This window comes from Ceratotherium simum, chromosome 3 (genome assembly GCF_057802395.1).
Source record: "Ceratotherium simum simum isolate JZ-2026a chromosome 3, ASM5780239v1, whole genome shotgun sequence".
Lineage (NCBI taxonomy): Eukaryota > Metazoa > Chordata > Mammalia > Perissodactyla > Rhinocerotidae > Ceratotherium > Ceratotherium simum.
Window position 1 is genome coordinate 37,600,903 of NC_141902.1, and position 22,184 is coordinate 37,623,086.

Here is a 22,184-nt window from a genome sequence, read left to right on the forward strand (position 1 = left end):
GGCTGGGAGATCCAGAGAGCTGGGGGGGGGGGGTGCAGGGGGCGGGGTGAGTCAGCAGGGGACTCTGGTATCTGAGTCAGCAGTGGAATTGGAAAGGGGGTAGGGACACTTCTCTTTACGCAAAAGGTGAAACTGAGGCATGACGGGTGGACAGGGAATCTCGCCTCAGCCTCATAGATACGCAGCAGGAATGGAATCCAGGTGCCCTCCTGTCCCAGTACTTGAGGGAGGGCATCAACATTTCCTCTGACATCCCCTGCAGCCAGAGACGAATTCATCTCCAGGGCCCAGAGACTATGGCATTTTCCCGAGGGGGCACCCCCTGCCCTTTTTCCAGAGGACAGAAAGCAGGGAGGTGGGTATCTGGGCTCAGCCTCAAGGGAAGCCCCCAGCCTGCTTTGCAGAAGCCTCTCCAGGAGGCAGGATTGCATCCCTTCCCCATTCCGGGCTTCCCAGCTCCAGACTGGGGGTCCAGAGACTCTGCCAGGCCTGGCTGAGGGGCAAGGGGAAGGCAGTCTCCTTCCCCTGAGCAGTCATTGGCAAAAGCTGGGGGCTGCGCATTGGGCCCTATTTGGCGCTGGCTCTGGCTTATGCCCCCACGCCCAGGTCAGTGAGTTCTTCTAGGCCTGGAGCCTCATCCCTGGGTGGTTCTACCCCTGGGTTGGGGGGAAGATGAGGCACCTGAGTGCCCAGCTGGAGGGCTGAAGACAGGGCACTGCCCTGGGGTGGAGGGGTCCCACCCTCAGCTGCATCCAGTGTGTCTGCAGGCTGATCAATGACAGACCTTACTCCTGGGAATGAGCAGGGCCCCCCCCCCACCTCACCCTGCAGCCAGGGACCGCTAGGATCCCAGAGGCAGGCCCCCAGAGGGACGGTGGGGTTCCTGTTTATTTTCCAAAGGCACAGGTGCTCACAGCTAATGGCGTTGCTATAGCTGTCTGATGGGAAAACAACCTCTTCCCAGAATCAGCCCCCACCCTGCCTCTCCCAAGCCAGTGCCTGTCCCCATTTGGGATTTGGAACCATGTCATAGGTGCAGTGAATGGCTGCCCACAAGCCCCTCTACAGCAAGAGTGGGGTCAACCATGACTGCCACAGGGGCCTGAGAATCTGACCACTCTGTCTGCCTAAAGGGGCCCAGGAGGCCTGAAGGTTTGCGACTCCCCAAGAGGGTGGGGGGCACCTTTATATTAGGCTCTTCTGCTCCAGCCCTGAGGGTGGAGACAAGGAAGGGCCACATCTGGGTGGGGAGTGGAAAAGAGGGATGACATCATTTTCCAGTGGGTGTGAAATCAGGGCCACAGAAGGGGAAGTGAATCCTCTTCAAGCCCAGAGGCAGGGCCATTCCAGTGGGCTCTGGAAGGGACCTCACCCCAGGGTTCAGCTCTCAAGGGTTTTCTCCCCCAGCCTACTTCATTTTGGGGGCATTCTACTCCCCTGCCCTCCATTTCTTAGCTGTAGAACAGAGGCCAGGCTTAGGCAGGAAATATTGGAACAGGATTCTTTAGTAGGAGCAAGAAGGAGAAAAATAAATAAACCTCATGAAGTCAGGAGAGAAAATGATGCTGACCTTGTCAGGAAGTCTGAGCAGGGGTACATACTAGGAAGTACCCCCCGCCCAGGCCTAGGAAAAGGGGGGAGCCAGGCTCTGGGTGGGAGAGTGCCCAAAAGGCCGTCCTCCTCCCCTCACCACAGTTGTCTCAGCGGCCTGAGGGCCAGACAGCTGAGGCAGCTTTTCCGCATCAGCCTCCCATCCCCCACAGGCAGGAGGCAAGGAAAGGGGCCTCAGCTGGGATCCCGGCAGCAGCCGTCCCCTTGGAGCTTGGAGGTAGTGCCAGGCTCTATATCAGGGAGCTGAACACGAGGCCAACTCAGGCCAGGCTTGAGAAGGGGCCTAGAAGCCTGGGTGAGCTGCCCACCTTATGACAAGAGGGTTTGGAGTTTGGTCCTGCTTGAACTACAGGTGCTAGAGTGGAGGTTCCAGGTGGCCAGGCCTAACCCTCCAGGTGAGGAAACTGAGTCCAGAGTAGGGCACCACTAGTTGCACACTAGGAAAAGTAGAATCGGGCCAGGACCCCATTTCCAGGCTCCCAGTCCATATTCTTTTGCCCTCAACAAATATGCGACACTTATTCAGAGGTGAAGAAGGATGAGGAGCAGGAAGTAAGCTTAGAGAGGACCTCTAGGCTCCAGATGGGTCCCTGCCCTGATGGCACCCAGTTCCTGCCTCCTCCTCTAGCCTGGCTGTTGAGGAGGGGGCTCCAGCATCCAAGGGAGCCCCAGCTTCCCATAGCCTCAGAGTGCTGAGGCTTCCCAAAGCCTCAGAGTCTTTCCTCCTGGGGGGATGGAGCCACGTGCCAGAGATGGGTGAACGTCCTTGCAGAATGTCCCAGTGGAATGGGGGCATTAGAGGTGGCTGTCTTTGGCACCTGCCTTTGCTGTGAGTGGGTCCTGCTCACACAGTTCCCTGGAGGCTTCACAGGCCCTCTCAGGCTTGTCCTCTGCCTCTGAGGGGAAACAGGCCCTGAGGCAGCCTTTCACCGACTCCTTCACCTCTGCCTCTAGGCCCTTCATCCTGGTCTCATACTCTGCCAGCGCCTCCTGCTGGAACTGTGGGGAGAGCAAGGACCACCACCTGGCTTAGGAGGGGCTAGCTGCCCACTATCCCTCCCCTGGACAGTGGAACAAGGAGATGCTGGGTCTGTTCAGAGCTCCCAGGAGACTGGGGGGGGGGCGGGGGGGAGGGTAGAGGAGCCCATCAGGGAGTCTCTGAGGAGAGGGTGTGCCAACCAAGCAGAGATCTGCAGAAAGGGCCTCAGGACCCCGTGGGAGCCAGAGCCTGTGACCCACAGGTGAGGGGTGAGTCCCCCTCCCCCAACCTCCTGACTGGCAGCTCCCTGGAGTGGGGCCCCTTTACACCCTGGAATCAGGCCAACTCTGCTGGGGCCCAGGGGAGAGGTCCCTGTCACCTGCTTCTCCATCTCCCGGATCTGTTCCAGGCAGGCTGCCTGCTTCTCCTCCAGCTTCTCCTGGTGCCTCTCCAGGTTCTCTGTCATCTGGGTGGGAGCAAGAGGCAGGGAATCAGAACAGCACAGACAGGTAGCCTGGGGTGGAATCCAGCTACAGTCCCAGTTAACCTGCTGTAAGACTTTGGACAAATTCCTTAACCTTTGAGCAGTTTTTTTAAATTTGTAAACTGAGGATAAGAGTACCCATCTCGCTGGACGGGGAAGGATTACGTGAGACGGTTCACGTGCAGCACCCAGCGTAGTGCCCGCACAAAGTCAGGACGCAGTGGATGGCAGCTCTGCTACTGTCTACTAATCCCCAGGGGAGCTTGGCTCCACTCTCAGCAGGGCCTTCCTTCCTCCTCCAACTCTTGGAGCTTCAGGAAGCCCCCCTCACTCCCTCTCACCCACCCACCCCAATCCTGTCCTCCTCTGGCCAGCTAGCCAGAACAGACCCCTTTAGGCTGGTATCCCAACCTCCACACAAAGGCGGAACCCCGGGATGGCCTAGGGGCTCCCCCTCCTCTGCACCACCTCCTCCCATCCCTAGCTGCACAGGCTGCTCTGGACAATGCATCTCCTAAGGGCAAAGTAAAGGCCTGGGGCCACCTCTGTCCTCCTATGGAGAGTGTGTGCGCGTGTGTTTGGGAAGGACACAACCCCTACACACCTGCTTGATGACCTGCACCACCTCCTGGATGTGGGAGTTGTTAATCTCTCTCTTCAACCTGTTGGGGTGATGAGAGTGTCAGAGAGAGCAGGAGGTCCCTGGGAAGAGTTGGGTGAGATGAAGACTCCTCAGGGTGTAGGCGAAATGAGAAATACGCCATAGGGGCGGGAGCCAGCCAGAGGGGTAAGCATGAGGACCCAAGGAGGATCTGAGGGGACTTTCTGAGGAAAAGGCTTCCTCACTAAAATGCACTCTTTCAGGGCTTGCGCAGGAAGGCACAGGTGGGAAGCAGCTGTCCCAAGGTTTCGCCTGCCTCTTTGCATGCTTGATTTTCCCTTAAATTCTCCTCTCTGCTCAAATAGTGTTGGCATGTGTTTTGCCTAAGGAGAACACTCTGATCAGAGGTGACAGAAGTGAGATTAACTTACAAGAGCCAGGGGACAGGCACATCTCTGGGAAGCAAGTCAGGATCCACTTGCAGGGAGGCCCTTCCCACCTGGAGGGGTTCCTGCTCAGCCCTGGGCCCAGAGTTTGAGTCCTGGGCCTCCCGGCTGGGGCTCACCTCTCCTGGGCCATCTTGTCCGTGGTGACCTTGATCATGGCCTGGATCCGTTCCAGCCTCCTGGCCTCCAGCTTTTTCTTCATCTCTTTGGTGTCACTGCAGACAGAAAGGCATCAGGGAAATGTTTCGTGGGGCCTGAGCCCTCCTGGGAGATGCGAGTCAGGCGCGGGAGGGAGGCAGTCGTACATCTCCGAGGTCTCCCTGAGAGTCTTCAGCTCTGCCGCCTGTTTCTCTCTGGCCAGCTCCATCATCTTGGCGATTTGCTGCGGGGAAAAAGATGGGTTTAGCGAGCGGCCCTTGGTTGTGCGGGGGGGGGGGGGGGGGGGGTGTTGGTTGGGTTGTGTTTCCTCCCCTCCCCCGCCCTGGCACCTCGGCCACGTGCTGCTCCCTGCGCTTCAGGATGCACTCGTATTGCTCCTCGCCCTGCTGCAGCAGCTCCAGCTCCAGCCTGTCCCTCAGCTCTCGCACGCGCGCGTCCGCGCCCTCGGGGTCCTCGCCCGGCGCGGCCCCGGTGGCCTCCTCGCCGCCGGGCAGGCTCCTGAGGAAGCCACGTGGGGACAGGCCCTGAGCCTTGGGCTGCCAGCGCCGCGGAAGGCCGAGCACCGCCGCCGCCCTTACCTCTTCTTGCGGGAGCCCTTGCTGGGGCCGAGCCTGCGGACCCCGCAGCCGCCCCCCGCGCCCGGCGGCCCGAGCTCGGCCAGCTGCGCCGCGCCCCTCTGCAGCAGCTCCTCCCAGCGCCGCGCGCCGCGCCGCTCCAGCTCCCGCAGCTCCTTCTCGTGCCGCCGCTGCAGCTTCGCGACGCCCTTCAGCTCCCGCAGCTCGTCCAGGCTGGCGGTCCGCGGCTCTGCGGGGGCCGGGGTGAGGCGCGCCGCCGCCCGGGAGCCCCCCAAGAGCCCTTCAGGGGCCCCGGACCCTCCCCAGGCGCATCCCCAAGATCATTCGGACTCAGCAGGCCTTACCCGCAGCTTCTTTCGTGGCCTCCTCCCTGGCCCTAGCCCCGGCCCCAGCTGCTGGAAGAGCCACAGGATGAGCTGACAGGTGCCCTGGGGGGCCCCTTGGCTGGGCTGGGCTCCTCCTCGCCCCCTGGGGTGTCGGTGTGGGCCCCCTGCAGCGCACTTTCCCTGTGCTGAGGCTTCAGACGCAGTGGTTCCCTCCCCGAGTCAAAGTCTTAGTCTTTTAAAGAGCTGGGATGTGCCTCTGGGTGCGGCCAGAGAGGTCGAGGCCCTTCCAGTAGGTAGGAGGACCCCGCAGTGCATACCTGCTGACCCGTTGCTCGTTGGGGCTGATGCCCCATTGACCTGACTGGGAACTGGACTCAGAGGCGGGAAGGGCTTCTGTGCAGGGAGAACAGGGTAGGAAGGTGGCTCCAACAGCCCTCTGTCCCTGAGCCCAGGGCTCTGCCCCCCCCTCATCCTCCCATGGAGAGGGCAAAGCTCCTGGGGGTCCCTGGCAATGGACCAGGCAACACAGACCTCAGGCAGACCTCCCATGGCTTCCTTGAGCTTCATAGACTTCTTATCATGGGCAGTGAAGAACTTGATGGGATTGGCGAGGGCCACGGTGAGATCTGGGTGCACAGGGGCATCACAGGCCTGGTATGGAGATGTACCTGGAAGCCTCCCCCTTCCTCATCCCAGGATACCCTGTCCTGCCCCACTCTGGAGGTTCGCTTGAGGAGGGAGGAGGGGAATGGACAGCCTGGGGCTCCCAGCATGCCAGGGGCCTCCTACCTGCCCAGGTGTCAGGTACATAGTCCTTCATCTCCAGGAAGACGAAGAGCGCAGGCATGGTGAGGGGCATGTTGCTCTCGCTGTGCAGGCACAGATGGTGGTATCCTGTTGGGCATGATGGGGTGGGCAGTGAGCCAGTGCCCACTGCCACCCAGCACTGCACAGGAGCAGCCCAGCACTCAAGACTTCTGGCTTTAGAGTCAGAGAGGCCAGAGTCCGAATCTGGTTCTGCACCTTCCTGGCTGTGTGACCTTGGGCAGGTTACTTTAAATCTCTGAGACTTTCCTCAGCTGTGAAATGGGGAGAATAGTGTCTACCTCATGTGGTTATTGTTAGGATTAAGTGAGAATGTGTTATAAGCCCTTAACTCATTTTAAGTGCCCAATAAGTGTCAGCTACTTGGGAAACTGTCCCAGTAGTTCCAGGAAATTACAGACATTCTGTTAGGTGGGCAGAGTCCCCACCTCTGTCAGTTTCTTGGAGTGGTACTATTCCTGCCGCACTCCTTAGGGCTGATAACATGAAAGGGTTAGGTAAGTTCTCAGGGCCACCTGCCTAAAACTGTCCCTCCCTCTGGACAGGCTCCTGATGCTGGCCTTGGTCTCAGACCTGCTGGGAACAGAAAAGAAGGACCCCTATACTTACCAGAATTCAGGGCATTGATGGGGATGATGCGATGTCCAAGAAACTTGCTGCCTTCCTCCATCACAGCCACCCTGAGAGAGGCCAGCTCAGGCATCAAGATCTAAGGAGAGTTCAGGACAGGACAAGCTGGCGATGGGGGAGGGCAGCCACACTGCCCCGCTCTCTGGCTCCAGAAGTCTTAGGGTCAGAAGTCTTAGGGCGTGAGAACATGACAGGTGTTATCAGATTTGGTGAGGACAGCGGGCACACTCTAGGCCACACACATAGACATCCTTACAGCTCAGGCCGTGGCTGGTCTCACACAGGGCAGAAGGGCTGGGTGGAGAGCCCAGGGCTCTGGGATCCTGGTGCACACAACCTTTGGCAGCTTTGCCAGTGAGTATCCATTGGGGGTGAAAGACCCCCGTGATTCCATGGAGCCCTGCACCCTGGACTGGGAGTTCACATTTCTGCCTCTAGTCCCAACATGAACGTGCATGCGCCAACACACACATGCACACACACACAAAAGCTGCCCACCAAGTAAATTTCTGTAAACGTGGCTTTTGGATTCTTGAAACTCAGGAGGGCATGGGGTGAGGGTGGGGAGAGGAGGAGGATCAAGGATGTCCCTTTATTTATTTCCTCTTTTCTGTAAGTAAAGGCCAAGAAGTAGAGACAGACCCCAGCCCCAACCCTGCCCTGGCCCCCCACCTTCTCAAAGACAAAGGGCTCCTCCTTCCAGACAGGATTGATGGAGTTGGTACTGGGTGACAGCTTGGTGCGATAGCGCCTCTTGGGGTCCCCAGGAAGGCCAAACAGCTCCACTTCCACATAGGTGCGCACGCTGCGTTCTGACAGGAACTGCCCCGAGATCACCTGGGGGTGGGGGCCCACGGGAGGCCAACATCAGCTCCCCCACCCAGGCTCTCCCCCAGCACCTGGGGCCTCCAGCTCCTCTAGCTGAAGCATCCATTCTTGGGTACTGTGAAGAGCCTCATTCAGCTCCAGCCACTGAGCAGAGGCTGTGTGGCTTGAGGGCTACAGCTAAGCTCTGGTGACCAGAGTCACCAGCACTCAGGGAAGAGGTGTGGGCCTCCCCACCTCCCTCCCCAGGCAAGGAAGGAACAGCACCTCCCCCATGGCCTGCGGCTCCTGCTGCCCCACTCTGCCCACTCTTCTCCCCTCCCCCACCCCAGCCTCAGCCCTTCCCCTTGGTTTCCATGGGGACCCAGAGGCAGCCTCCAGTGCTGAGGAGGAGGCAGTTTCCAAGGCAACTTGCTACTGAAGGAACTGGCTGGGGCTGAAGTTTTCAGGATATCGGGGGAGGGGGCTGGGAGTGGAGGAATGGGGCTCTTGTGTCTTTCTGCTCAAGACCCCAGCCCTCCCTGCCCGCTTGTCCGCCTGAGGGCCTTGCCGTAATGGAAAGGGTGGTGGCTACCACCACGTCGATGCGATCCACCGAGAAGGGGTTGAACTGTTTGTCCGGCCGGCGCATGAACTCATGCTTGAGAAGGTAGCCGCTCTGGCCGTTGAACTCAAACAGCGCCATGTTCTGCTGCATGGGCAGGTCTGGGGGGACAAGGGCACTCAGTGAGGGAAGCCTGGCCCTGCGTCTGCACCTGTTCTCTATTTCCACATTTCCCAGCCTTTCCCGTTTCCTGAAGGGGAGGTTGGGCGGGCTGTAGGATGAGGGTTTCTCATGTCTCCGCCTGGTTCCTTAGGGCGTCTCATTGCTCAGGAAGGGTCCACAACCTCGAATCAACAGGAGCAAAGCACGACCAGACCTCAAGTTCGCAGTGGGAGTTGAGGCCAGTGGAGCAGGTGTTCCCACAGACCCATTCAGGCAGAGCAGCCAGAACCCATGCCAGAAGCTGGCATCTTCATGTACATACTCGTATCCATGCAATCATATAGGCATGAGCTAAAGCATTTATACGCCTAAACACTCACACACCTGCATGTTCTCCCAGAGCCTAAACAAACATCAGGACACCTCGGTGTGTTCTGAAGACCCCCACAGTGATGGAGTGAAGGTGGGAGGGGCAGGGGGCAAGGGAAGGTTCCTAGAGGCCTGGGAGTGCCCTCACCCATCGTCTGGAAGTTGAGGGCAACCATCTGGCAACCAGCATTCCAGAACATCTGGGGCATGTAGTTGGAGGAGTCCATGCGGGTGCCCTTGGGGTAAATGCGGCTCATCTGGCGCTTGTTGTAGCTGCCCCCGAGTATAGGATGCCGGCCCAAGGCCGCCGTCACCAGGAGGACCCGACAGCCCCCCCTGTGAGCCTGTCCCCAGACCTTCCCCATCCCTCCACCCCAACCAGGGGCCCTGGCTATTGAGGCCTCAAGGATACTCCACAAACTGCACTGAGGCCTTGGAGAGCAGGTCATAAGCCTTGAGCTCTGTGAAGGAGGAGATGACATAACTTCGATTCTTCTCTGTGGAAGGGAGAGGGAATCCATGTCAGGCTGGCCCCTCCTTCAGCCCTGCCCTCCCCTTTGGGACAGGTGCCTTCAGCACAGAGATCCCTCCAAACTAGTTTCCACTGAGGCTTGAGGGTTTAGAGGGCCACCACCAGGGGGGGCTGTACAGATCTATGTGGGCAACAGTGTATGCTGGGGTAAAGGGTATACACAGTGGATCTGCACCAGGATGGGTGTATGCCACAGTTTTGAGAATGAGGGGCACAGAGAGTGTGAGGAACACGCTAGGAGGAGCCCAGGGGGTGAGGAACATGCTGTGATGTGCAGAGTAAAGTGTGCAAGTTGTGACTGAACGCGAAGGGGCAGGGGTAAGAGGTACACACCAAGGGCAGTGCATGCCATGGGTGGGCACAGGTGGGGGTGCAGGCTGTGGGTTCAGGGGTGAGGAGTCAACGTTGCAGAGTATACACTGCACAAGTGTGTACACAAAGAGGTGTTCACGTTGGGGACACACACAGAAGGTGAGAGGACTGCCCTGTGCGTACATGTGGAGAAGATAAAGGTAAATAGCATGAGTGTGCACAGAAAGGGAGGGCTACAAGGGGCAGATGTGCACTGGCTGGTTTCTCTGCCTTCCACCCCCTCCCAGGAGTTCTCATGCCCCTGGGGCCGGGGCTTCTGGGCTTGGGAGCCATAGAACCTGCAGGAGGCTGCAGGAGCCCCAGGCCAGGCAGGCTGAGGTGGCCTGGCATAAGCGACCTGCTGTCCCCGACACACTCCAGAGCTTTCTGCTTGGTGCCAAGTTCCTCAGTTCAGTACTGGGAAACTGGGAGCCACTGCCACTTGAACATGCCCTTTGCCTGACTCCTGTGCTGGGTATTTATAGACAGGGCCCTAAGTCCAAGGAAGGGGGAGACCCCCCTCCTTTCTCCCACCCATCAAGCTGCTCTGGTGTCAGGACACACTTCTTAAGAGCCTGCTCCTGAATCTAGCCTAACCTCCAGCTTACCCCCACCCCCACCCCATGCTAACTCACGGGCAGATAACTCAAAGGAAATGAACTTGGTGGGCTGGATGTAATTGACTAGGCTGGACATCTCCTTGTAAGCCGTCACCTCCAGGCCCGCTGTGCCCTAGGGAGGAGAGAGGAGGGTGGAGAAGAGGAGGACGGTACAGAGCCCAGGGACATGGCCCCACGCCCCCGCCCGGAGGGCTCTGCATTGGAGACAGTACAAGGGCCTCAGGGCTGTCGACACACACCTCATCCGACTGCATCTTCTTCATCTCTTCTTCATCCAAGCTTCCTGACTCTTCCTCCTCTTCCTCTTCCTCTTCCACCTCCTCCTCCTCCAGCTCAGCCTCTTCCTCACCAGCCCACACTGCCACACACAGCTCTGTGAGCACTGGGGCAGGGGGAACCCCGCACCAGCCTGGCTCCCTGGCACATCGCTCCAGGCCCAGCCCCTCTCTCCCACTCCAGATGCCCCACCTCCACCCCCACTCCTACCAGGCTGACTCACCTGTGTCCCCACCCACAGGGGCGCTGAGGGGACTGCTACCCTCAGCCTCCCCATCCGGCTCCTTGCTGGGGGCTGGTGGGCCAGAAAACTGGTTCTTCTTGTTCTTGATGAGGATCTTGCCACGGAGATCCTCAGGGCTGGGCAGGGGGATGCCTGGTTTCAGCTGTGGGAGAGGAGAGAGGGTCAGCACCCTCCCCTCACCTTCATGATGTAGCCTGAGCTCCTTCATACCAAGCTGAGCTCCATCTGCCCCCTGCCTCCTTCTCCAGCCTCGCCTCTCCCCACCCCGACCCTTGAGCACTAAACCCCTGCCTGACCCGCGTATCCCAGTTCCTCAAACAATGCTGTTCTCTCTTACCTACACCATCTGCCTTTCCCCACGCTCACCAAGACAGACCCAGTTTCTCCCTCAGGTTTTGGCTCAGCCATCACTTCCTCCAGGAAGCCTTCCCTGATCCCCAAGACCGGATCAGGACTCCCCTCCCATAGCAGCCACTGGTTGTAAGGGCCTGGTTACCAGTCTGTCTGCCCACTAGTGGGTAAGCAACCTGAGGGCTGGGACTGCATCTTTGTCACTAACGTCCCACCAAAGTCTAGCACAGTGCCTGACATATGGTAGGTGATAGTCTTCCAGCCCCATGACCTTCCCAAATGAACCCCAGCATCCTCTGGGAACATCTGCCTCTTTAACCCAGCCCCCACCCTGCCCAGGGTCCCCAGCCCCCAGGCCCAGATGCCCCACAGTGGATTCCACTTACTGGGAACTTTTCCAGGGGCTCTGTGAGCAGCATGTCCCCAAACATCGTCCGGCAGTACTCGGCCATCTTGGCCTGTTGGCGGGGTCTGCAGGGAACAGGAATGGGGCTCTGTCCATCCTTTTGTGCCCATGGTGACCCAGATCAGGGGCCCAGGAGGTCGGGGAGGCCGGGACAGAGGCAGGAGAGCCTGGGGTCCCACGGAGGTTGTGTTGAGACCTGGGAGAGAACTAGAGGCCCTGGCTAGAGGCTGGGGATGGTTGTGGGGAGGGCAGCTGCATAGGAGACGGGGACAGGGTAGAAAAAGGCTGAACAGGCCTGGATACGCACGAGTCCACGTGGTTTTCAAATGACAGGATGACAGGGTAGGGGGAAGTCTTAAAGGCACTTTCTGCAATAGCTTCAATTGCTTCCTGGAGGAGAAGGGCACTCAGTGTAGAGGGAATCAGGGCTCCAGGCTTCCCCTCCTCCAACAGCACCCTTCCCCACTCCCCAGTTTCAATACACGCCTACATCTGGAGAGCCACTGTTGGCCCCCTCTCTCCTCTGGTTCTCACTGGTTCCCACACTGGTCGAAGGCCTCCCAGCCACTCCTCCTCTCTAGCTTCACTCCCCCTAACCCTAGAAAGCTTGTGGCCCGGGCCCCTCCCTATTGCCACGGCCACCAGCCTCCACACATGGAGTCTCACCTTGAAATAGATGTCTGTGGTCATGGTGAAGCCATGGGTGATGATGGGCTCCTCATCGGGGGGCTTCCCCTTCCAGCAGTCCAGTTCCACGCAGCGGCAGCCAGCCAGCAGCACCTGTCGGTACATCTCGGCCGAGGAAAGGCCTGAGAACTGGCCGGCTGGGGCCAAGGGAGGGGGAGGGGCAGGGGCTTCACTCAAGGGCAGTCAGCTCTGCCCACCCGCTCCATCCTGGTCTGTCCTCTTGGCAACCCGTGGGCAACCCCTGCTGGGGATTCAGGAACAGGAGCAGCCCTGTAAAAGGAGAGGTCAGCAATGGGGTCACCAGGGCCCACCTGTCAGGTAGGTGTTGTGTGAGGAGTTGATGAAGTAATGATTGAGTGGCTGCGTCATGTCGTGGTGGAGCAGTAGCTTGTCCTGGGCCAGCACACTGTTCTCTGGCCCGCAGAGAAACCACACCATGCCCTCAGGTGACAGCTGGCCTGGGGGACAGGGGATAGCTGTCAGGGCCACAGCCCAGCGGCCAGGGCAGGACAGGCCCGCGGAGGGCGAGGGGTTCCGTTAGTCCTCACCCCTCTGCACGTTGATGCCACTGGGCTCATACTTGTCGATGAGGCCCTGCACCTGGTCAGGCCGAGCTGGCGGGAACAGCAAGGAGTTGAGGCGGGAATCTCGTTGTTTCTTGTTGATGAATTTGGTCAGGTGCTCCTTGGTCATGTAGGGTTTGGCCTTGGCATGGCTGCAGGCCAGAGAGAGGAGCACAGGCCTATATCCCTTGGGCAGAGGGGCTGGAACAACCCCCTTCTCCAGTGAAGCCATGTAATTGCCCGCATGGCAGGTGGAAATTGTAGCCACGACCCTGTCCCCCTGTCCAGCCCAGCCCGAGAAGCTCACTAGGATGTGAAGATCTCGTCTATTTCTGGCCGAGGACAGAGGCTCATGAGGAAACTCTTGTAGACGGATTCTGGGAAGTCCTCAGGATTGATGGCGTCATTCTAGGGGGATAGAGTCACCCTATCACTCCTGCCCCCACCTTCTCAGAGCTAAGAACCACAAACTAGGCCCAGCCCTGTGCAAGGGGGCCTGGTCAGAGGGAGGGCCCAGGGCAGACAGAGGAGCATGAGGAACATCCTGAGCACCCACTTTTCAAGGCCCTGGTTGCCGAGCAGAGAGCATGCTTAGCTGGTTTGCTTTATCCCTGAATTTGCGCAATGGCTAGTCCCATGGCTGGGGCAGGAATGGAACTAAGAATGATCAGAACTGGGAAAAAAAGAGGTCAGAAGTAAGTGGGGCCACTTATCAGAGCAGTGGGCTATCTTTTTTTTAAAGTGGAGGATAAATTTTCAAAAAGAAGCAATTTGAATACGAACAATGCACCTAACAGAGCCCCAAGATGCATGAAGCAAAAACTGAAAGAATTGAAGGGAGAAATAGGCAATTTAACAATGATAGTTGGAGACACCAAAAAGCACAAGGAACAACACCAAAAAAGATAAATTGGACTTCATCCAAATTAAAAACTTTTGTGCTTCAAAGGACACCATCGAGAAAGTGAAAAGATAACCCACAGAATGGGAGAAAATATTTGCAAATCAGATATCCAATAAGGGATAACTCAACAGTAAAAATATAACCCACGTGAAAGATGGACAATGGATTAGAATAGACATTTCTCCAAAGAAGGTATGCAAATGACCAAGAAGCACATGAAAAGATGCTCAATATCTCTAGTCATTAGGGAAATGCAAATCAAAACCACGAGATACCACTTCACTCTCACAGGGTGATTAAAAAAAAAAAAAAAAAGACAGACAATAACAAGTGTTGGTGAGAATGTGGAGAAACTGGAACTCTTATGCAATGCTGGTGGGATTGTAAAAGGGTGTAGTCACTTGGGAAAACAGTTTGGCAGTTCCTCAAAATGTTAAATGTAGAGTTACCATATGACCCAACAATTCCACCTCTAGGTATATATCCAAGAGAATTGAAAACATATGTCCAGACAAAATCATATACATGAACGTTCACAGCAACACTATTCACAATAGCCAAAAAGTGGAAACAACCCAAATGTCCATCAACTGATGAACAGGTAAGCAAAATGTGGTATATCCCTACAATGGAATATTATTCAGCAACAAAAAGGAATGAAATACTGATACATTCTACAACATGGATGAACCTTGAAAACATTATGGTAAGTGAATGAAGCTTGACATCAAGATCACATATTGCATCATTCCATTTACATGAAATTCCAGAATAGGCAAATCTACAGAAATAGAAACAGAAAGTAGATTAGTGGCTTTCAGGGATTCTGTGCCTTTGCATTCCATTCCAGAAAAACCTATCGAATGTCTTCCAGGATCATACTGGAAGGACAACATCAGTCTTAGTTTGGAGCAGAGGGTCTGAGCAGGAGAGCTAGACGGGATCTCCCTAAGACTGGATCTTAGACCCATCAGCTCCAAGCAAAGATGGGTCAGTGGTCCCTACTGGGACACAAGGAGAGCTGATAAATAAGGACACTTAGCCAAGGTGGGAGCTCAGGAGGCAGGAGAAAAGGAGGGTGGATGTGTACTGACAGCAGCAAGCAGTACCGGCTACAGGGCCCTCAGGGGGAGCCCATTCCTACCCTCTCACCAACCCCATGCTTGTGACTGATTGCACCAAGGGGTCACTAGCTCCATAGAGCTGTGACAGTGGGGGAAGTAGTCCTTCTGGGATTGTGTGGACAGGCGATTAATAAGGTCTCAGTTTTATTTTTTATTTATTTATTTATTTTTAATTTTTTTAATTTATTTTTTCCCCCAAAGCCCCAGCAGATAGTTGTATGTCATAGCTGCACATCCTTCTAGTTGCTGTATGTGGGACACGGCCTCAGCATGGCCAGAGAAGCGGTGCGTCAGTGCGTGGCCCGGGTTCGGATCCCGGGCCACCAGCAGCGGAGCGCACGCAATTAACCGCTAAGCCACGGGGCTGGCCCGGTCTTAGTTTTATTTATTTATAACGTTCCAAATTCCTACCAGGAGAAAAGACTCTATGAGATTCAGGTGGTGCCTACACAAAGGCACAGACAAGGGGGCCGGGGGCTGAGATCCAGTCCCACAGCCAGGCGTGAACTCTGGCTCAGGGCTGCCTCTGCCCAGAGGCTCCTTTTTGTAATTCACATAAGGCACCTCATTGGGTGACCTGCCTACGACTTGTAATTAAAAATTAATTGCTTAGCTAAAAAGGAAGAAAAAATGTTTTCCGGTGTTGAGCTGGAGTCTGTGTCCTAGCTACTTTCACCCTTGGTTCTGTTCCTCTCCCTCACACCCTGCAAAACTAGTCCCTGCAGATTTCCGATCCCTACAGACGGCCTCCTGTCCCTGCTGACGTTACCTCACTCCTCCAGGCTGAAAACATTCACCTCAACTTCCATCCCAAGGCTACACTGGGAATGCACCCACCCTGCCGCTTGCCCTGAACACCGACCACTGTCCCCCACCACCACCCAAGGGTAGGGGATGCAGACCGACCTGCTCGGAACCTGGCATCTCACCCCTCCTTGTTCTGGTTCTGCCTCTGTGCCTGGTATCAGAAACCAGTGGCTCTAGGGTTAACTGGCATTTCGGGCTGCTGGCTGGGACTGTGTTGTCATTCCTGCCGTCCCCATCCCCCACCGCCTGGACAAGTTGCCCTCTGGTCGGAGCCAGCTGAGGTGAGAAGGAGAATGCTGAGGTGGGCTGGGGAGCGGGGAACCACTCACCTTGCCTTTTGGGAGGTGGCAGGCGCTGAGGGCAGCTTCCACCCTCTTTCTGTCAGCAGGAAACATCTGGAAAAAACTGAAGGAGCAGAGAAAGGCCCCAGGCAAAGAGAGGGGTCAGGCCTGGAGAGGGAAGGCTTTGGGGAGCTGGGCAGAAGTGTGGGGAGGGAGTAGGGAGGCTCACTTCTTCACAGGAATCTTCCCTTCCAGGTTGAGCTGCATCTTGAGCTTCACCAGGCTGGTGGGGCAGAAGGCAGCCTGTGAAGGTCTGAGGCTGGCACACTTAGCCCCACGCATTAGGGCCAGGCAGGCAGGCACTTACATCTTGTCCAGGAAGGTGCTGCGGGGGGCATTGGCCGTCAGCGGGTGCTTGACCAGAGCCAGTACATCTTCAGCCCAGTCCTACAGAACCCCAGAGCACAGCAGTCAGGCCCCTGACCACGAAGGTGCCCCTACCACCCTGTGGCCCAAGCCTGTCTCTCAGGAAGTCCAGGCTACCCCAGTGCCAAGCCCCATGCCAGGAACCCGCCATGCACCTTGCCAACGTTCTCTTTGTAGGAGACGAAGTTGTGGAAGGTGAGGTCCACCATGTCAGGGCCAGACACCACGGTGAGTGTCTTCAGCAGGATGTTGTTGTCAGGAAAGTCCATGTTGAAGACGTCCCGGAGCTTCTGGCTCTGCAGCAAGTGGTGACATGGTTAGGACCAGAGGTGTGCCCCCATCCCTGCCCACTGCGGCTCTCCCTGCCCCTCCCTCTCAGCCACTTGAACTATGGCCCACTGGGGCAGAGTCCTATCCCCATCTTAACAGCCACGGGCCTCAGCACCCTCCTATCCCTGACTCCAGGGGCTGGGATGGGGAGGCAGAGGCTCACAGGAAGAGATTAACCAAGGCTGTGGGGCCTGAGAGTCCTGTGTATTTTGTTTGCCATTTTTCATTTGAAGATAGAATCTTAGCTCCCACGAAATCCTGCTTCCCATCAATCCCTTCCTCCAATTTTCCTACCAGCATTAGGCAAATCCAGGCAAACCAGTGAGGGGGTGGGGGGTGCAAGGAAACCTCCCAGAAAGCCTGGGGTGCTCCAGGGGCAGGAGCTGGCTGCGCAACATCTCTGCTCACTGTGCCCTGGGACCGAAGCCCCAGCAAGCCCAGGAGCAGCCACACCCCTTCCTTGGCTGGGGCAGGGGCAGGGGGAGTGGGGGCAGCCCTGATGCCCAGCCCAGGAACCCTTCCCCTTGCTCCAGAGATCAGGCTCCCCACTCCCCCAAGGACTCCTGCCTCAGCCCCATGGAGCTGGTGCCATGCTGAGCCTGGACTGCTACTGGGCCCACCTACCTTGGGTATCTTGGCAAACTTCCCAAAGCGGGTGTCCCGGATGCTGGTGATATCCAGAAACTCCATCTCCTGGAGAGGGCCCCAGTGGGAGCAAAGATGGGATGTGGACAAAAAAGTCAGGTCAAGAATGAAGAGCAGAGAGGAATTAGCTTCCATACCCCTTCACTTCTTGGCCAACTGCCCTCTCTAGATGCCAAGACTGTGTGGGGCCGCCCTGACCCCAACCTTCCCTTCCCAGAGATCAGGTTCTCCCTGCACATGGTGACCCTCCTCCCTTCCTCTCGTTCATTCCTTCTCTGGCCACTGGAGTTACTTGGGAGCTGTGGCCTGCAGTCTCGCCTCCACCATCCCAGATTCTCCCCAGGCTCCCCCTTCCTTCCTTCCCCCTCACCCCGGTGCTGAGGCCCTTCTCTGATCTCTCTGAGCCCTCAGTTTTGCCCAAAACAACAGGCAGAGAATCAGCCTTCAGCAGCAGCTCTTTTTCCTTTCTCTCTCTCTCTTCAAGGGATGCTAAGGCTGGAGCATCTGGGCCCGAGGAAGCCATGGTTGGAGATACTGCATCCTCTCTCCCAAAGCAAATAGCTCCGCCCACAGGAGCTCCCAGAGGCCACCCTTGCAGGCCATTCTATACTCCACATCTCCACCGCCGCATCGTCAAGAGGCTGCTTTGACTCAGTGGATCAGCCGGACCTCAGGGCCACGGTAGGTAGGGGCCAGCTCACCTTACTCTGATACGTCCAGTATAAGTAATAGCCCTTGGGATCCACACGGAGGATAACCGGGGAGGCGATTGTGGTTTCCTGCAGAGAGAAGGAGTCAGCTCCCTGCTCTGAGACTTCAGGCCAGGGTTCTGGTGCTCACCATCTCCCAAGGCAGTGGCCGCCCCGGGAATCTGCAGGCATTTCCTTGTTCTCCAGAGCTAAGCGCTGGGCATAAGCCTTCAAAGCTCTGAACCAGGGGTTGGGGGGAGGGTAGAGGATTGGAGACGGCATTTCTGGAAGAGAAGAGGGTTTCCCCTCTAAACCCCAAATAGAAGTTCTCCCTCTAGACCCCAAACAGGGTCTTGGCCCCCACCTTCCCTGTTTTCAAGGGCCACAACTCAGCCAAAGGGGTAGAATGTCTCTCCCTGAGACTCCAGGCTGCTCCCAAGAGAGCTCAACACAGTGAGAGCCAAGATCCCAATCCCCATGCCTACACCTAAGGCCCCGTGCAATCCAGCTGCAGCCTGGCTTCCCGCATGCCCAGGCCTCCCCTCCGTGAACCGCCCACCCCATCCATCCAACTGTCCCATAGACCCCATGTGTTCCCACCTCGAAGCCTAAGCGGCCAACCCTCCCCTGCCTGAAATACTGTCCAGCGCAAGCCTCACCTCTTCTGAAAAGCCTTTCCTGAAACATGCAGTAACAGTGGGGTGGGGGCTGGTTCTGAGGCCTAGAAGCCCATCCGGGAAATCCCCAGGGGCTCTTGGACTCCCACGAAGCAAGGCTGTACTAGACCTTGGCCTTGGTGCCCCATGTTTGCTGAAGCAGTGAGTGGGTGACGAATGAACTCACTTCTGAATTCCTGTTCCCCTCGCAGAGCACACAGGCTACCTTTTATTTCAGGGGTCTTTGTATGCATATATAATAAGACATTAAAGCTGAAGTTTCTAAGAAGCCACGGTAATTGCTGCACACCAAACCAGACCAAATGCAGAATTTACCAAGGAAATGGCCCCCAAAAAAGGGTTCTCAGATCAAGGGTGGTTAGAGACGGCGGAAAGAGAACACTTTGTGAGGAGGCTGATTTTGGAGAAAGCTGTGTTGTGAGCTCCCTTCCCTTCCCTCCCCAAGGGAGGGTTGGCGGTGCCTGACCCCTTAACTGAGGCCTAGTGAGGGGTCTCAACTGCACTTGGAGAGCTTCTGTCACCCCTGCAGCTGTGGGGCATAACAGACTGGGGTCTGACTTCTGCCCAGGAAACCAAGCGATGACAGGCGGGCTGACTATTGGAGGCAGAAAGACACTAGGGTGCTAGACGAGCCCAAACCCCCAGAGTCTGTTGGGCCGTGAATGCGTGAGTATTTGCTGGAGTCCAGAGTGCGCCTGTGGGAGAGGGGGGCAAAGGCCCCAAAGCCACAGGGAGCTGAAGGTGGTAACTGGATCAGGAGTGGGGGAAGAAGTAGTTGTGTGACCTCCTGACACAGAGATGGCAGGAGGACCCCAAGAAAGAAAGCCATACCTCAGGGGGGAGGGTCTCCTGAGAATCCTCAAAAACATGCACCAGAGAAGGAATAAGCCTTAACCTTCAGCCAGGCTCAGAGAGCGTGAGCCAATTTCTGAGAGCACCTGTTCAATTTAGAACTTTCATACTCCTTTCCTACCCTGCACCCCATCCCTAGGGGGGCTTGGAGGAAGAGCAGGTAATCTTACCACAGGCCATTCCAGAGGGCCCGCAGCCCACCTGAAACCATTCCTAGAGGGAGGAGGGCAGAAGATGTCATTCTAAATTAAGGTTGGAATTTTGAATTATAATTAGTTTCTGAGATAAGACTGGGTTTTGCGAGGAAAAGTGACCATAGGGTTGTCTATTCCCCAAGAGCAAATGGAATGTCTTGTGACTGGCTGAATTTCCTTCCACAGGCAGGAGGAGAGCTTCTGCCACCAAATGCATTGTAGAGGGGCCGTGGGAGACGAAATGAAGTTGGGAGTTGATTACATCCTGTGCATCATGCTTCTTCAACATGGCACGACATACCCAGGTCATCTACCAACTGGGCCAAAGGTGGTCTGAGAGCAGAGCCCCATCTCACAGGTGTGTGTGCCCCATGACTAGGCCTGAGAGATTCCTACTCGTGGAAGTCAGGATCCAGGACCGTGTGGTGCCCTATCTTAGGGAGAGGAGTACACAGGTGCTGGCTTGCACAGAAGGCCACATAGCATGTCCTCACCCCTAATAACCTTCTGCCCAGTCAGGTTACATACACTTCCCAGAGGAACTGAGAGAGGCCACTTCACTTTTCATTCTGAGCCACTTCCCTCATTCTGCAGGCTCCTGGGACATGCCACCACCGCGCGGCATCAACCACGCCACTCCTAGGGAAGCAGAAAGCTTCTCGCCACGGGCCCTCTCCCCATAGTCATGGCAACCAGATACCTCAACTTAGCTCAGCACTGAAGGGTTGAGAGCCCCAAGCTGCCTTAGCTCACAGACCCAGAGCCCCCTCATCCCACCTGTAAGGAGGATGAGCCAGCCCTAAGGGCCCTCTCCCCTCCCCGCCAGAGCCTTCATGTTCCCTTCCTGGAACCAGCCCGCCCTGACTCTCACACTGGGCCAGCCCAGCAGCCTCCCCTCCGTGAGGGAGGAGCCCCATGTTGTTCTCCTCACCAGCCCAAGAGAATCCCTGGCCCATGGTAACACAACATTTTCAGAGTCCAAGACCACCAGAGTCTGGGAAGCAGACCCTAGTTTGGGAAGGAGCAGACACAGTGGAGACAGAGGTGGAGGGCAAAGCAGGGCCTTCCTCCTTCCCCTGCAGACAGGCGGGTGTCAGGGAGCCAGACTGAGAGCAGCCAGCGGAAGCAGAAGTCATTCCATTCCCTCCCAGGCCCCTGGAAACAGAAGCCATCGGTTCTCACTTGGGGTCCAGGAGCCTTTTGTGGCTGCCCCACAGCAGCCCAGGAGAGAGCAGGTCTTCCCTGGGACATGGCCAGGGCCAGGTGGGGAGGGATGAAGGAGTCCAGTCTGGGCATCCCACTGTGGCAAGAGTGGGGTGTCTGTGCTGGGCGTAGGGACCTGGCTCACCTCTGCTTCTGGCCCCTCCACCCTGGGGCACACTTTCCTCCCACTAACAGCGAAACCAGGAGCAACAAACCCTGCTCTTCTTGGGGGCTTTGGGGGAGGACAGACCCAGACCCAAAGAAACATCCTTCTAGGACCACCCAGGCAGCCCACCCTCTTCTCACATCCAGACACAGAGCCTTAGCCCTGGCAGCCCAGCGACACATACTCGGGGCACACATTCTCACCCCTAGGTTTGTTTATCCAGGCACTTGTGTCAGCTGCCCAGCCAACCACACCGGCGCCTGGGTCCTGGCAGACATAAACCAACCCACCTACCCTGGCAAAGCCCCTAGTAACCCAGCCACCACCCCAGTGCCCCGGCAGCCACGGCCCCTGCCCCACTCACATCGTCCCATTTGATGAAGCGCTCCCCTTGGCTCAGATAGGCCTTCACCTTGGGGGGCAGCAGGACAGGGTTGAGCAGAGACATGGTGCCAAGCGTCCCTCTTTGGAGAGGCTGGGCCGGCACAGGCAGGCAGGAGGAGAGAAGGAAGAAAGGCAGGCAGGAGGGGAGCCAAGCTGGGCTCACATGGCACCCGCCCAAGCCGGTCCGGAAGTCTGGGTGCTCTTATAGTCCACGGGTGGCAGTGGCTCGGTGCAGAGTTGAATGCTTCGGCCAGAGGCCCATCTGCCTTTTAAATTAGCCTCCTCCCGCCTGCCTGCAGTGGGGGGCTGCGGTCACTGCTTCTGCCCAGGCTCCCCTCCTCGAAGCCCCCGCCCTTACCCCGTGCCTCAGCACTTCCTGCTCAGGGCTTCCTTCTCTGTACTGTTCAGGACAGAGGCGGGTCATGAGGCCTGGTCTCCTTGGAGCAGGGGCCTCTCAGTCCCAGGGGTAGTCCCTGGTCAGATGTGTCTGGGAGACTGGAGAAGGAGCAACATGGGGACCAGCTGGGGACACTGTTGCCCAGGCAAGGACTGAGGGGAGGGAGCAAGGAGTTCACTGGGGCAAGGGACCTTCACAGAGATGGGGTCCAGAGCATAGGGGTCTCTCCCAGAAGCTGAGGAGTCTGGGACCACCCTGGAGGTGGGAGCTGAGGGTGGGGCAGGGCCCAGCTGGGATTGAGTGTTTTGAATAAGCAAAGTTTGCTGAACACCCAGCTCCTCTTTCTCAATGCTTCCTCCCCATGAAAATGAGGTGCAAGTGAGGCAATCACGCCCCTCACCGCCATGTAACTGGCTCCTCTCGGCCCTCCGCACCTGGCTGAGGCCTGGAACCGCCACTGACCAGCCACCACTCCACACACAGCTGCTTTGAGCAACCCTTGGCCGCCAGTCTCCACTGCACTCTCCTGCCAGGCTCCC

The 22,184-nt window shown here is 57.2% G+C and overlaps 1 protein-coding gene across 2 annotated transcripts; it reads right to left on the reverse strand.

The window, feature by feature from the left end:
• Window positions 1-1,696: 1,696 nt before the first annotated feature.
• On the reverse strand, window positions 1,697-21,641 carry PLCB2 (phospholipase C beta 2). 2 transcript variants are annotated; one of them, XM_087425138.1, is made up of 32 exons: window positions 21,229-21,641; window positions 17,785-17,862; window positions 17,063-17,131; window positions 16,264-16,404; window positions 16,050-16,129; window positions 15,912-15,965; window positions 15,731-15,806; window positions 12,874-12,974; window positions 12,552-12,718; window positions 12,315-12,461; window positions 11,983-12,140; window positions 11,624-11,706; window positions 11,297-11,381; window positions 10,539-10,701; window positions 10,279-10,397; window positions 10,055-10,151; window positions 8,949-9,033; window positions 8,685-8,809; window positions 8,012-8,166; window positions 7,309-7,473; window positions 6,616-6,715; window positions 5,971-6,075; window positions 5,713-5,807; window positions 5,499-5,574; window positions 5,200-5,247; window positions 4,859-5,084; window positions 4,610-4,778; window positions 4,427-4,503; window positions 4,241-4,336; window positions 3,679-3,736; window positions 2,970-3,056; window positions 1,697-2,610 (listed from the first exon to the last, which is right to left on the reverse strand). In XM_087425138.1, exons 1-32 carry the CDS (start codon window positions 21,310-21,312, stop codon window positions 2,407-2,409), a joined length of 3,573 nt encoding a protein of 1,190 aa, XP_087281264.1. In that variant the 5' UTR covers window positions 21,313-21,641; the 3' UTR covers window positions 1,697-2,406. The 2 variants fall into 2 exon arrangements, with proteins under 2 accessions (XP_087281264.1, XP_004421465.1); XM_004421408.3 differs by having other exon boundaries at window positions 5,200-5,250.
• Between the last annotated feature and the right edge of the window lie 543 nt (window positions 21,642-22,184).